Consider the following 14597-nt stretch of genomic DNA (forward strand, 5'->3'; position numbering starts at 1 on the left):
TGTGCTTGTGTCTGTGTGGGAGATGTAGGTGGCTATGAGCTTGTTACTTTCAGGACTCTGTTCTGAGGCCACACTGGTGTTTCTCTAGAACAAGATGCTCATCCTTCCCAGCAACACCTCTCCTCTCCTTCGGTTCAGTCCGGCCATTTAAAGCTACCCTGTGTTACCCTGAGTTTTCGTACAGTAGTTAACAAACACAGGAGAAATCCCTGAGAATTACCGTCCGTGTCCTTAAGGTCTTACGAAAAAAAGGATGTCAATGCATACAAATAGATTTTTATTTTTTTAATTTTGATAACTACAAGCATTACCTTCTCCTCACCTGAATCTCTCTCACTCTGTTTTGAAGGGGTATTCGCCAAGTGTCGCTACATCTACTATGGCAAGCACTCAGAAGGCAACAGATTCATCCGAAACGACCAACTCTGATGGACAGCTGGTCAGGCACAAAGAGGGACATGAGTGACAAGGGATGCCATCAGAAGGAAAGAGGATCAAATCAATCTTTTATTTGTCAGAACGGCTGGTGATAATTGAGCCACTTGATCTCCCACTGGAAAAAGATTTTCAACTTCATCAAAAGTATTTGTCATGTAAGGGGAATGTTTTTTTTTGAGTTTGTAATCCAGCCCCATAGTTACAGCCTCCTCTGCTGTGCTGGGTCTGCATCTGCCTCCCTGCTTCCAGCTCAGAGTCAGAGTCAGAGATGACACTCCCACTGACATGATTGCCTCTAAGCATCAGCAACCGTACAACCCCAGACACACACGCGAGGACAGTCTCTGTCTCTCTCTTTTTTGTTCTCTTACACACAGTCAGTGACAAACAGCCTGCCAATTGTATCCTTTTCTTTGACAGCCATGATGGATCACCCGTCCACTACCGCCACTAATCAAGGGTGAAAGGGGTGACGGTCACACACACCTGGGGCCTTACACGGGACTCCTCTCTCTCATTCTCTCTCTCTCTCTCTCTCTCTCTCTCTCTCTCTCTCTCTCTCTCTCTCTCTCTCTCTCTCTCTCTCTCTCTCTCTCTCTCTCTCTCTCTCTCACACACAAACACATACAGTATATACCTGCTGATTAAAACATTAGGACATTGCAAATAGTTTGACCCAACAACGTAACAAGATTTCCCAAGGCGTCCTCAGTTTATCTTGTTTAGTTTGTGGCAGACTACAAAATGCTTTTCCCTTCTTTTGTTTGAGTGCATTTTATTGAATGAATTTTGTCTTTGTGTATCTAAAAAAAAAGTCAGATGTATTTCTGATATCTGAGTGATGTTTTGGTCAGTTTCTGCTGCATGTGTGTCTATGTTAGCACGTGTGTAGAGATGTATCAAATGCAGCTTTTAAAGTGAAAAACATTCCAATTCTAGCTTTAATGAAGAACAGAGTTGTAACCAAGTATGCCTTTCAGGTATATCGTCATGTATTATGGTGCCATTTTCTAGTGTTGTTTTGCCTTTAACCTCACTGTGTGTCTTCGACCAGTTAACTACTTCTTACTGAAATATTCCCTTCATTATTTGCATTGCATTGTGATGTATTGCAAACAAAGAATAAGACATACTCTTCAGAAAATTGCATCCAATGGAATATTGTCTCTACAGTTGTAGTGGCTTTTTATGTTTATATTTTATAATATTTCTATGATCACTATGGTTTTACTGTGCACTGTAAATGTGTATGTAAATGTGTTTATTGTGATTTTAATACCTTATTACAACAATAATGCTGCCATCTTTTAGCATCTTAGTTTAAGTTCTCGAGGCAACCTTCCAATCAAACATTTTGACATGAATGATGTCATATTTCTGACATAAAATTGTATTAGCTGGAATCCTTCAAGCGATTAAAAGGGTTTGTCTAACATATGTCTCTTGTCAAATTGCTCCAGAGCTCAAGGTACTCAGGTTCCTTCACATTAATTCCTTCTGCCACCGTAATATACTCTATTCCTAATGATAAAATGTCCAAGACATTCATATTTTTTCCTGTGTAAAGCCTATAGAGCCAAAAGAGCCAATCAACATTTTAATAGCCCTGTGTGACTCATAATTACAACCTCAAAAGTGGTTATAGAAGATGTCCCTGACTGACATGTCGGTTCAAGCCATGAGGCTTGATTACATTACCTGCTCCTTTAAAGGTGAAGTAGCTGGACAAACCATGGTGATGAGATCGAGAGGAGATGTTTGCTCTACGTGTATTTGGGATTTGAAAGAAGCCATGATGAGCTTCAGTCCTACACATCAATCATCCACAGGCCGATGAAAAAAAGGTCAGAGATAGCCTCATGCAATGTTTGTTCACTATGTCTGTTTATTTCTTGCTTCCATTTGCTTAAAGATTGTGTTCATGTGAGAGTATGCATGCTCGCCAGCCTGAGCTTATACGCCACTTCCTACGGGACTGTGTGACCATATTCCAGCTGACATGCCGTTCAGGAGCCTGGTCACTAGTGCCGGCGTTTCAAAATGACAAGGTTTATTTGTCTGTGTTTTGATATGCTCAGAGGAAACTGGGGCTGACAGCCGGAGGAGGTAGGAAGAGGGGAGCCACAACAAGTTCCCCCCCGCACGACACAAAATGTCATCCTTCCCCTGGCTGCGGCGCGCACCCAGCCATCCTGCTGAAAAGAGCAGACATTTAAAACTTTGTGACATGTGTCACAGGCACTGCCATTGAGCCACTGCCACTGACAGAGCTGGAATTGACAGGCCCCGAGCCACCGGAGCTGACTGGGGGACACACCGAGTTTGGTGTGTGTCACTTCTCATCTTCGTCAGGGACGTATCCTGAGCTGCCACACCAACACAAACTGCGTTATGGGATGGGCGTGGAGTGCCAGAGCAGGTTGACATATGCTTGACGTGCACCTTTGTGTATGCGAAGGGATGAATAGGATGCCTGGCAACACAGACAGTAGATTAATTAAGGTGTGAGCCACAGCCATCTACTTGTAGGCAATGCCCCCCTTGACCCTCCGCTCACTGCTGCTACTACTTGGGAACTTCCTGGCTGAACAAATGGCACGCCACTTCATCAGTGCAGATCAGTGACATTCTGGTATATTAGCCCTGCAAGCTCTTCTAGTAGCCACTCTACTATGTGTCTGTGTGTGCACGCTCAAAAAGAAACCTTAGAAAACTTAAAAAATGCAGACGTTAGTACACAATGGTAACGAAAAAGTGTACCAAGTATTTTCATATATAGTGCATACAGTATTTCTTTACTGAAATTGTGACAATATCTTCAGATTTTGGGTACGATTAAATGTATTTACATACTGTATAATCTCTGAGCTCTCTATTACTTTGGTGGCACAGCGCAATTCACCTCCCCAAAAGGCACACTATAGCGTGACTCACTGTCAAAGGAACTAAGGACCAATCACCCTGTCACTACGTATCACCCCACAGCCTGATGACTGATTGGCATGAGCTAATGCAAATTTACAAGGAGGCAGAAGGAGGAGAAAGGGACTTGTCTTTATGAGTGACAACTGGCCACTGATAGCAGAGCAGCAAACAGGATGGGGTGAGATTTAGATTTAACTGTCCCCCTGGCTCTAGAAACCTCTCTCCCCCTCCCTCCCCCCTCTCTTCCTCTGTCTGACATACACACTCTGACATACAAACTCTTTCCCTCCTGCACCTGAAGACATTTGGCAACTCACCGCTGTCTCACTTGATCCAGAGAAGCCAAAGGAGAGGGGAGGGGTTGGAGTGGCTCTTATTTCCGGGCCGGTCTTAGATGAGTAACATTTGTCATTCAGGGTTGTGCTGTAGTAATTAGCTTGTCAGTGGGCACCAGGCTGAGCTGGCTTTTTTCTGCTGAGAAAGATGGACAGACTGACACGGGAGCTGACAGCCAGTCGATAATGTGGCAATTAATGTCATAAATAATTCCACTGCCAATTATATCAAAATGGACTCTGTTCTTTCACCTTGCCTGGTACTCCCTTATCATTTCCTCTGATAAGGGGGACAACCGTCTTCATCCTCCCTATAATTATGGGGCTTTTTATATGGAAATACAAAATGGCCTTACTCTCCCCACGTGTTTATAGCACAGGGGTGAGGAGTGGAAAGAGGGAGGCATGGACAATAAATGTAACATGCTAATGAATCTGTGTTTTGTGCCCTTTACCTCGGGTATTTCTACGGGTCATATAACAAGACCTTGAGGCATTCCAAATGTCATTGGATGTACAAAAGAAAAAAAGAAAAAAACTTGATTTGAAAATTCAGACAATTATGTGAGAGAGATCGATTGTAGCTGATATTCTAAAGGTTGAAAAAGCTTAACCAACAGTGAGAATATTGATCCTGACGCCCCATCACTCGGTGGGAAAAATTATATCCATTCTTTGTCTTCAAGATGCAGGTCAATCAATCGCAGCAGGTGAGAATACACGATGAGCTGGAATCAACAAGGGTTCACTGAATAGTAAATGTGCCGTATATTGAAGGGAAATAAAAAGGAGAAAAGTGGGAATTTGCTTTGAAATGCTTATTATCCACCACCTCGGCCTGTTTCCACTGGCTCATTTGTCTCGACAAGTGACTCAGTCACAGCGAATGGTCCCCATCAGCCTGACACTAAACTCTTCCTGTGAAATGTATGAGCAAATAAAGTGAGCTCAGCACATGTAAAGCCCTCCTAATGCATTGTAAAACAGCCTTAAACACATCAGATGTATCTTCGGGATGGGAAGGTCGCTCCGATGGTAATATATGGCCTGTGCTAAGAAGTCTCAAGGTCGTGTCAGATGTGCCTACATAATGCATGATTTCCCGTTACTCTTACAGACTCCAATCATGCCTCACAAGCCTTGAGATGAACATTTTACTAAGTAAATCAGCCACCTTGCTGGCATTTCTATTACCCCTCTGTGTGCACTGACAGAGAAGATGAATAACGCTAAATAATAACACGTGATAACAAATCATATTTACTACTCATAGAGAGAGAAGCGGCAGTGGATGTAAAACCGTTAGCTGGGTTTTGTTATTCTTTCATTTTGCCTGTATGGATTTTACTTCAGTTTTTTTTGTTGTATGTGTGCGTGTGTGTAAATGCGTTCTTTGTACTTTATGGAGATGAGTGTGTCACTCCTCCACTTGTCACTGTCCTCTTGTTAGATTGTGTGCGTAATTATTGTGTCATTTATTGCACGAGGATTGCTTGCTTTGAATAAAGCAGTTAAATGACCCTGTTAGCATAATTAATTTAACCATCCTGAGGGGCTGCAAAGTCGGAGTCTCATGAATATTAATTATTGTCAGTGTCAGTGCTAAATATTGTACAACAACAATGCAACATGTTTTTGTTTTGTTTTTATTTTGAAGTGAAACATTGTTTGATGCAGTTTTTGACTAAAATGTTGACAGTTTGATCCTGAATCACTTTTTACTTTTTTTTTAATAATAACACATTTGTGTAGAAGAAACATCTAAATACAATACTTCCCAATGGCTGCATGTTACCAGATTAATATTAAAAGCGACACTTTCTTTTTTCTTTTTTACATCAGTTAACTCATTAAAACAACAACTATATTCATTTGCCAGACAACATACAGTAATTATACAGAATGGTATGTCAAAGGACATGCAATGTTGGTATTGTAATGTTTGCACCCTAAGGCCCTACAGCTAATGCTTAACATGATCAGCCATTGATTTTACATGCTTGACTTGAACAATCAAACATTTTGAAGGAAATTCCTGGAAGTATTGGCATTTACTTCCTTTCTCTACCAGGTCCTGAGGGTGGAGATGCTGATTGTGCGCATGTATGCTTGTACGTCCGGTGTTTATTTGACAACTGGACATGAACAACAACCAGAAAAAGCCCTCAGGAAAGACTGGTGATTTTCACACATGGGCAATTCTGTATGACTCCATTGAGGCACAAGAGAATACTTGAACAAACAGTGTATTGTACATTGAGCTGAGTGATGTGTGCCTACCAATGATATCCATCGTGCAACTGGCTGCTGCAGTGTATGCGACTGCCGTTGTGGATCACCATGGAAAGCCTGGTGGAAGCAGAAATTACTATTCAAAACGGAAGGAGAATATTTCCCATGAATGTCTTTGAGCTGTAAACAATGTTCATACATTGCATATGAATACACACTTTATGGGCCCCCACGGTGGTGTGGCCTGAGGGGAAAGTGTGTTGTGTTGCGTGTCAGACTTGGTGGTATTTCCTGCGGCGCTCCGATCCTATCTGGAGGGCAGCCTCTCGAACGGCTCAACTCGGCCTTGGCCGACGACAGTGACATACAGAGGCAGTCGATTTTTGACACACGGCTATGACTAATTGTGAAGAAAAGCTAAGGGACATTTGTTCTGGGGCCATTCTTAAAGACATGGAGATCAAGTCCACCTCCCCCGGGTATGGCTTAGCACAAATGAAATCCTTGAATCATGAATACTCTGAAGGTGAGTAGCTATTTACTGCGGCCAATCTTGCTTTTATGGGAGTAATATTGGTGGTCAGTTGTAGAGAGCTCATGTTTTAAGTATATTTGTCCTCTCTCTGTGTATAGCATTTAAAGGAAGCTTATTGACTTTCATTTGTCTTCTATAGTATAGCAATTTAGCTTCTTGTAATATGTGATTTTTTTGTAATGCACATAATTGTTATTGGGAAAAAGTGAATTTGAGGTACCAACGGGATCAAAGGCTTTGCTCAAAAGTTTTGATAAAACTGTTTAATTTCTACAACTATTATGGTAAACATGGAATCAAACACCTATCACATTAAAGTGCAAGATCCGAGATTGGGAGCATTTTGAATGCCTCTCAATAGCTCTCAGTGGCTCATAGCTAAAAGTACTAACAGCACTAACAATGTAAACTAAAGCGAAAGTGCTGACAGAGCTAACAGTACGTGAGGGGGAAATGGAGGGTGGGTATTTTTACGTGACAACATAGTTAGCAGCTGTAAGCGCCGTTTGAGAGCAATGTAGAGCAGCAATGCTAACATGCTGATGTTTAGCAGGTCCAATTTTTATCACGTTCCCCATCTTAGTGTAGTGTGTTATCAAGCTAACATTTGCTGAACAGCACTATATAAAAAGTTGGGCGGTATTGAACAGTATTGCAGGCATGCACCGAGGAAGAATAAATCTTCCTGCTTTGAAGTATACTGCAGCTCAACGTGTGTCTCTTCTATTCTTTGACACAGGTCGGTAAATATGCCTTAAATTGCGTGCATGTGCTACAGTTTAAGAGTTGAACATGTAGCTAACTCATGAGATGGTTTGCACATGTTGCCATAGAAGGGATATGTTTGTGAGAACTTTCTGTAAATGGAGATAGAAGGCTTTAGGCTAACTTGCTAATGCTAGCAGACTGGTGTATTGAAACTTGTGAATTCACTGTGCACTTAAATGTATGAAGCCGTTTCAGTCGTGCAAGAAGTTATTCCTGGTTATTATCTGTAGCCAAACGGACATATTTGTTGTTTATGGCCTAAACAGAATAACACTATTGTAACCTAATTTTGCACATAACATGGCAAATGCACATGGTGGGTAAAGCATTACAAAGGACAGCGAGTGGGAAGTATTTGTTGTTCTTGCACTCACTGTGGAAATGTGTTTTTATAGAAAAGGTAGAAATGTGTGTTTTATGCATAGAGAATGATGTTGCATTGTCTGTTGGACAAAAGCCATGTTATTAGTTTTGTTAAGAATATTACTGTAAGGCCAGTTCATATTGAGACAGTACAATGTGTTTAATGGGTCTAACTGATTTTTGTTTTTGTTAGTAAATGAACGTATTTTTAGCTCAGTGTTGTTAAATGTCCATGTTTTACAAGACAGGGACTGAAGCTAAAGCCATTAGTTTATAACGGATATGTTTGATACCTGAAGTATGATTTGTGAGGAAGAATGTAATCTTCCTGCCGTGAAGCTCAAGGTGGTTGTCTCTTCTATTCTTTGACGCAGCGTGTTTACTGCTGGCCCAGGTTCCCCTAGGCTGAAGGCCGGCAGTACTGAAGATATGTGAAAGCAGAGTTGTTCTCATAACAAACTCCACCACTACACAAATCATTCACCATTTCAAACATGCATATGGTGATTTAATGTCAATAGCAGAAAATATTGAATTTCTCACTAGAGTTAGTTTGAATATCCCTGAGCTAAAGGTTTACTGGTTCTTCTTCTCTATGTGTGGGTAAAAATCAGCCGTGAACCTTCGCATTGGGGTATTAGCAATGTTTTTGTTTTTTTTCTCATTCTCAGACAGGCAAGATAGGCCTAACCTTGTCTGTCTCTCCAAATATATTGATTAGCCTGTGAGAAGAGAGATGCTGTGAGATCGAATGCAGAGGCTAAACTTGAAGTAATTGCTTACTACTAATAACAGTCCATTATTTCACAGAGAGGGGGCAAAAAGTTGTACTCTGTATTTTTGAAGAAGTTGTTGTGCATGAGTTTGAAGATGGCGGAGCAGACATGTTCTTGTTTTGAACAAATAATGAAATGAATGTCCCCGTATTGTTAGCAGTGTCAGGATGATGATGATGATGATTTGCAACATGGCAACCCGAGCTGCCTGATTTGAGAACATAATCTTGATTTCATGATAAAGCACCAGTTACAATGACAGCCTGCTATTGCTTGTGTGTCAGATAGAAAATCTAACCATCAGCGATGGGCTTAGAGAGGAAGACTCGCCAACTTTTCCAGAGGAAAACAAATTGCAAATGGCAGTGGCAGGCAGAAAAAAAGAATAAAGGCAACCTCTGTGCCTTTGTTGTTCTCCTTTAATTCGGTTAATCGCCCCCAGGTAAAGATTAACTGCCCTTGCCAATTTAATTCAGCCTCAAATGACGCCGCTACAAGGTCACTTTTTCTTCCTCTCTTCCTCTGTCTCTTTATTCACTCCCTCTTTGACCAAACCCCCTCCCTTCCCATCTCCCCCTCTCCTCCAATTCTCTTTCCGTGAGCAGGATTGAGTTGTCATGTAGTTCTAATAGGCAGCACAGGGAATCATTAGTCTACCTCGGCTCCCTGACTGATGGGTATTTCACTCCAATCATCTGAGTACCGTGCGCATTTGTACGTCGGTGTGTATATGTGTGCGTGTGGAAAGAGAGGGAGTAAATCCCCCCTCCTCCCTCCACCATCCACCACTGCATTGTGCCCTTACTGCTATTGACAGAGTGTCAGAGCTGAGGGGAGATGTCTTAATCAACTTGGACACACTGGGCATTGATTTGACAAGCTGCTGTAATGACCTTCTTGTTTGCGTAAAGGATCACTGTTTATCTGGGCCACAACTGATGCGCTGAGCATGCCTCATTGTCATGGAAACTATTATCACGGCTGAATTGGGATGGGTCCGTCTCTCTCCGTCTCTGTCACACGCACAAACACACCGTCTCTTGTACACACATGCAGCCACATATATATTGATACGATATGTTTGAGGTAACCAGATGTGTGTGTGCGTGTCACATGATGTGTGTTTGTGCTTGAGTGTGATGTTTAACACTCCCAGTCAAAATCGTCAGGGGTCAAAGGGAAATGCTATAATTGGTGTCAACATATTTTACATCAATGTTATGGAAATCATTACAGACTGGATGGATTGACTGAGAAGGCTCAATAATCCCAGGACAGTCATTATATTTACCTGCCTCCCAGCTTTTGGAAAATTATTTTAAACGTTGTAGCTCATTGATTTACTAAATGACCCATAATGACATCTAAATGGTTTATTCCCAATGTGAAAAATTAAAAAAACACATTTGTTTTAAGCTTCTACAAAAGGTCCGTTTGTATTTCTTTGTATGATTCTCCTCCTTGATCTGATGTCAGGCCTTATCTTAGAGGCTGTGTAGAATTGATTTTTTTTTTTCTCATATGAATTATGATCTTCTATCAGCCAGTGCATGTTTAAAGATGAAGAGAAAGATTGCCTTTGTTTGTGTTCAGGCACTAGCACATGAACGGTGTTGTGCTCCATCACCTGGTTCATGGCCACAGGCACAGCCTGTTGCCTTAAGAAGAAGACACTCTGCTGAGTCGATTTGCAGGGATCTCAGGTTCAGGGCGCTGTCAGCTTCTGTCAGGGCAATCAGCAACACTCAGCCTCCCCTGAATAGCCCCGCACAGCAGACGGTAAATATTATTGGCATTCTGACACCCTCTCGCTGCGACCAAGTGTGTAAAATTGTTAATAAGGAACATGATGGGGCCACTGCATGCTGTCGTGAGAATGGAAAAGCTTGCTCTTGTTGGCAATTATCCAAATAACAGGATGAGGCATCTGCGGACAGGTGATTTAAGTCCTTAACCGAGTGGTGAAGAGGTTTGTTTTGGCAGGGAGGAAGTTAGGAAAAGTCACAAAGGTCACATGGTAAACATTGTCCTTGTGCTTTATCCATTAATACCACTCCTTGTAAAATGTACACAAAGACCCTTGTATGCACTTGTTTGGAAAAATTGCTAAAGACACCGTCCATAGACGAGGCACTTTAACACTTGAGGGCTATTCTACATTATGTATGATAGTCATCTTAACAATATTAAAACAGGTAAAGGTTGTTGGTGTGTCAGCTTTAAGAGGCTGAGAACGAGCTGCTTTGTTTACTGAAATCCACTGTTATTAGTTATTTCTATGCCTCCCCCTGAAAGTCTCAATGTGACACCGCGATAAGGCAAACCGTATTCCTTCGCTTGCATTGAGCACGCAAGTCATTACTTTTAAAAGCATAGTATCTACAAGTCACAGAAGGACACGTTGATAGCAGAATAAAGTACACAATCGTAAACGTTTATGCCAGTGTTCCTCACTGTATGATTACATTTTTATGGTTAATATTCTGATATGGCTTGTTTTTGCTGCCACTGTTAAAGCAATGAGACAGGCCCAGAGGTGGCATTTCTCCTTTGCTTTATGGGGGGAGCGACGCCGAGAGGAGAGTCCTGCTCGGTTTCGTTCGGTAAACACACTGCCAAGCTAAATGGCTGATCAATCAATTTCAGCGGGATCGATCTGCATCAGTTCTGCCTGCATGCACACACCCGGAGCCACTTTATTGTAAATCAATCATTTTGAAAACAACTCACACAGGGGCCCGTCCTCACTAACAAGCCATCAATTCCAGCGCCCTTATCAGGCCACAAATCAACAGCCACAAAAACATCTGCTCCGTTTCCATCGCTTCCCCCCCTTCTGCCTTTCTTCGTCTTTTACCCCCATTCCATCCCCGCCGCTTGTCGTGTTTTGATGGCACGTCTGGCGAAGAGAAGAGAAGAGGTTGCGAATCTTCACCTCGCCACTTAAGATAACCCAAGGGTAATAGTGTTTGCACATTTGAGAGAGAAATGAGGACAAATGCCAGGGTGGGTCATGCATTCTCCTTCTGACCGGCTGTTTGACGTTGGAGTGTGAAATTGCACACTTCGGCTGAGGGGCCTGTAGGAGGAGGAGGAGCGGGCAGGACGGGGCCGAGATTTATGAGATGTCCACTGATTTCGAGCTATGAGAGAGGACTGGTTCAATGTCTGAGAAGTCAGCCGTCCCTCATCATAACACCTCAGAATTGCTGCTGCGCATGATGTTTGAAGGATTCTCTGGAGATATCTCAGTACCCTTGACACACAGTGTATCTAGGAGCCGATTATTTCACTTGAAAAAATTGTTGCGTTACATAAAGGTTAAAAATCTGCTTACTTTGGTACTGTTTAATGCTTATCACTGCCAGGTTTTGCTTAGACATGTTGAAGCTCCCCCAGGGGATTACTTTCTCAATATATAATTTGCCCCTTTTAGAATAACTGTATCTGTAAAGCCAACCCACATTAAGATGCTACACGTCCCGATGTAATGCCCAAACATCCACAGCCCTGACATGACAGCACAGCGAGATACCTGGTGTGATGTCCTTTGCTCATCCGCTGTCACCTATGGAGATTTACGAGCCAATGTGGACAGAATGTGATTCCAATGCTATTCCTTTCCATCACTGTGGATCCCTGTTGATTGACAGTCTGACTGGTGAAAGTGACGGAGCAGCTAATAGCATGTCAGTAAACATATATCAAGACTAATGCCAATGGATGAGCGGATTGGCATGCGACTTGGGCCGCGGGGTCACCGACCTGGCCGCATGGTTGGTAAAATACAACATTTATCTTAGGCTTCCCCTGGTGGTAGGCAAGGTCAGGCACTTTTACTGTACCCGTCTATTGTATATAAACTGGTGAAGTAACATGCAAATACACTGATATTTCTCATGATTTTTTATGTGATTGTGTATCAAAAGTATTGGATGAATAGTAGTCTTGTGTTAGTTTTAATTTTAGAGGTGGACTGAAAGTACTCTGATCCGTTATTTAAAAGCCCTGGAGACATCAGCTTCTTACTACGAGTAGTGGAGCAAGGGATCGTACGGATCCCCCCTCACGGTTCGGCACACATTATTAATTAATCGCACAGTTTACCTTAACCATCACAGTGTAAAAAATTATTGTTGTCAGTGTTCAGTAAAATATGCGATCAGGACATCGGCATTTATGCTTTTCTAGTCGCCGATCTCTGATAATGCTACATTGCAAACAACTAATCCGTGTTTAAATTGACCGGAGAACAAAGGTTCTGTTCGGTTACATTATGTTGCGTTTAGGCTCTGTTCAATGAAAATGAGTATTGGGCGAAGGTAAATTACAACATTATCACAATGTGTTTACATGTGATCTCGTAAAATGTAGTGTGGGTGAGAAACTTTAATGAATCCACTTGTTTGAAGGAGACGTTTTCACAGAAATAGATATTAGTGAGGGAACTATAACCGGTTTATAAAACCTCTAAGCAGCTTATAATACATCATTAAAACTGCTAATGACAAGATTTGTTTTAATCAATGAAAATTAAATCTTTTATGAAAAAACACTATACATTGCTTTAACAATGTAAAAGGATAACATCTCAAATTTTTGATAGTTTACAGACTTCACGGTGGTTGAAATGATGTTTGGGATGGTGGCAAAAAAGCCTGGAGCCTTGTAGACCAGCTGCTATAATTAAACAACAAAGGAATCTATATCTGCCAATATGGATAATCAATTATCTGCAATTAGTATCAGCTAAAAAAAAACCATGATCAGGGATCTCTAAAAGTTATATTTGCTCCCTTTTTTCTTATGTCCTGATACCATTTGTGATCCGATGACTTAAATATATTGACTCTTTGATGAGTGGCTTTATTTTGACTTTTGTATGACATACTACACTGTCTTTCATATGACATATTTATAGCATGATATAATATTACTTTTTAAAGACTCTTCAACAATTCCTCCACTCTACTAAGGGCCCTTTTGATCTTTGTTTTGCAGGATCCAGGTCGTCATTACTTCATGAACCACACCTGGCCCCCTGTGGTTTTGGATAATTGAGCTCACAACCTTCTCTTCCATCGGAGATTCAGCTGTTTGTTTTGTTTTGTTTGTTGCAAACATTTTCACACATCCAAACATGCTCATCACTAATTATTTATTTCCACAGTTGTTTCATTTTTTATTGTTAATATGTGAATAAAAATGCGTATTTATCCCTTTTTAAAAGTCTTTGGTCTATGATTTCTGTCATATACTATGGGTCAGGCATTGACATATGGAATACTACACAAAGATGTTTTATGACTTTCTTATGACTGGTTACACTATGACTTTTTATGACATACTATACTATGAACATTTTCATGGCATGCTATATAACAATTTTTTTTATTTCATGCTATACTTTGACTTTATCTGACATGCTATACTATGACTTTGTATGCCTTCTTAAGACAAATTACACTGACTTGTTTTATGATTTTTACATACTATACCATGACTTTTTTCGACATAATATACTATAAAATACTTAAAATAGTATTTTAAGACTTTTTTTTTTTACATACTTTACTCTGACTTATAAGTTTTTACTTAACTATGGCTCATTTCGACATATAATACTAACAATTATGACTTTTTCAGTAAGCTATACTGTTACTTTTTTTTTTTTTTTGGAAATACTACCATGACTTTTTTCGACATGCTATACAAGGACTTCTTTAGAACTTTTTTGAAGAACTAAACTATTAATTTTCTATGTCTCTTTTAGGACATAGTATACTATGACTAATTTAAAACTTTTTTTACATATTTTACTATGACGTTTTTCGACTTGCTATATAGACTTTTTTTGTGCCTTTTTACAACAAATAATGTGACTTTTTTATGACTTTTCAACACATTATACCATGACTTTTTTAGACATGCTATACAATTATCTATTCATGTATTTTCTTCGGCATGCTTTAAGACTTTTTTGACATGTTATACCATGACTTTTTTTATGACTTTTTTCAATTTTAATGACATTTTCAGTATGCTATATTGTTACTTTAAAAACAAAATGGAAAAAAAATTTTTGACTTGCTATACTATGACTTTTTTGACATTGATTTTCATTACTTTTTTTGACATACTAAACTATGGCTCATTTGCACATACAATACTAAGATTTTTAATGACTTTTTCAGTAAGCTATACTGTTTCTTTTAAAAGAAAAAT

General features: G+C 40.4%; 1 protein-coding gene across 1 annotated transcript in view; it reads left to right on the forward strand.

The window, feature by feature from the left end:
• The window catches only part of lrmda (leucine rich melanocyte differentiation associated), a 191006-nt gene extending 189135 nt beyond the window's left edge, over positions 1-1871 (forward strand). Inside the window, exon 7 of the mRNA XM_068721388.1 lies at positions 350-1871. Within this exon, the coding sequence (XP_068577489.1) occupies positions 350-429 (80 nt within the window). The 3' untranslated portion in view covers positions 430-1871. The remainder of the gene's footprint in view (positions 1-349) is intronic.
• The last annotated feature ends 12726 nt before the right edge of the window (positions 1872-14597 follow it).

The sequence above is a fragment of the Cebidichthys violaceus genome, unplaced genomic scaffold (genome assembly GCF_023349555.1).
Source record: "Cebidichthys violaceus isolate CVI_PGR_0920_01 unplaced genomic scaffold, fCebVio1.0.p SCAF_10, whole genome shotgun sequence".
NCBI classification, from domain to species: domain Eukaryota; kingdom Metazoa; phylum Chordata; class Actinopteri; order Perciformes; family Stichaeidae; genus Cebidichthys; species Cebidichthys violaceus.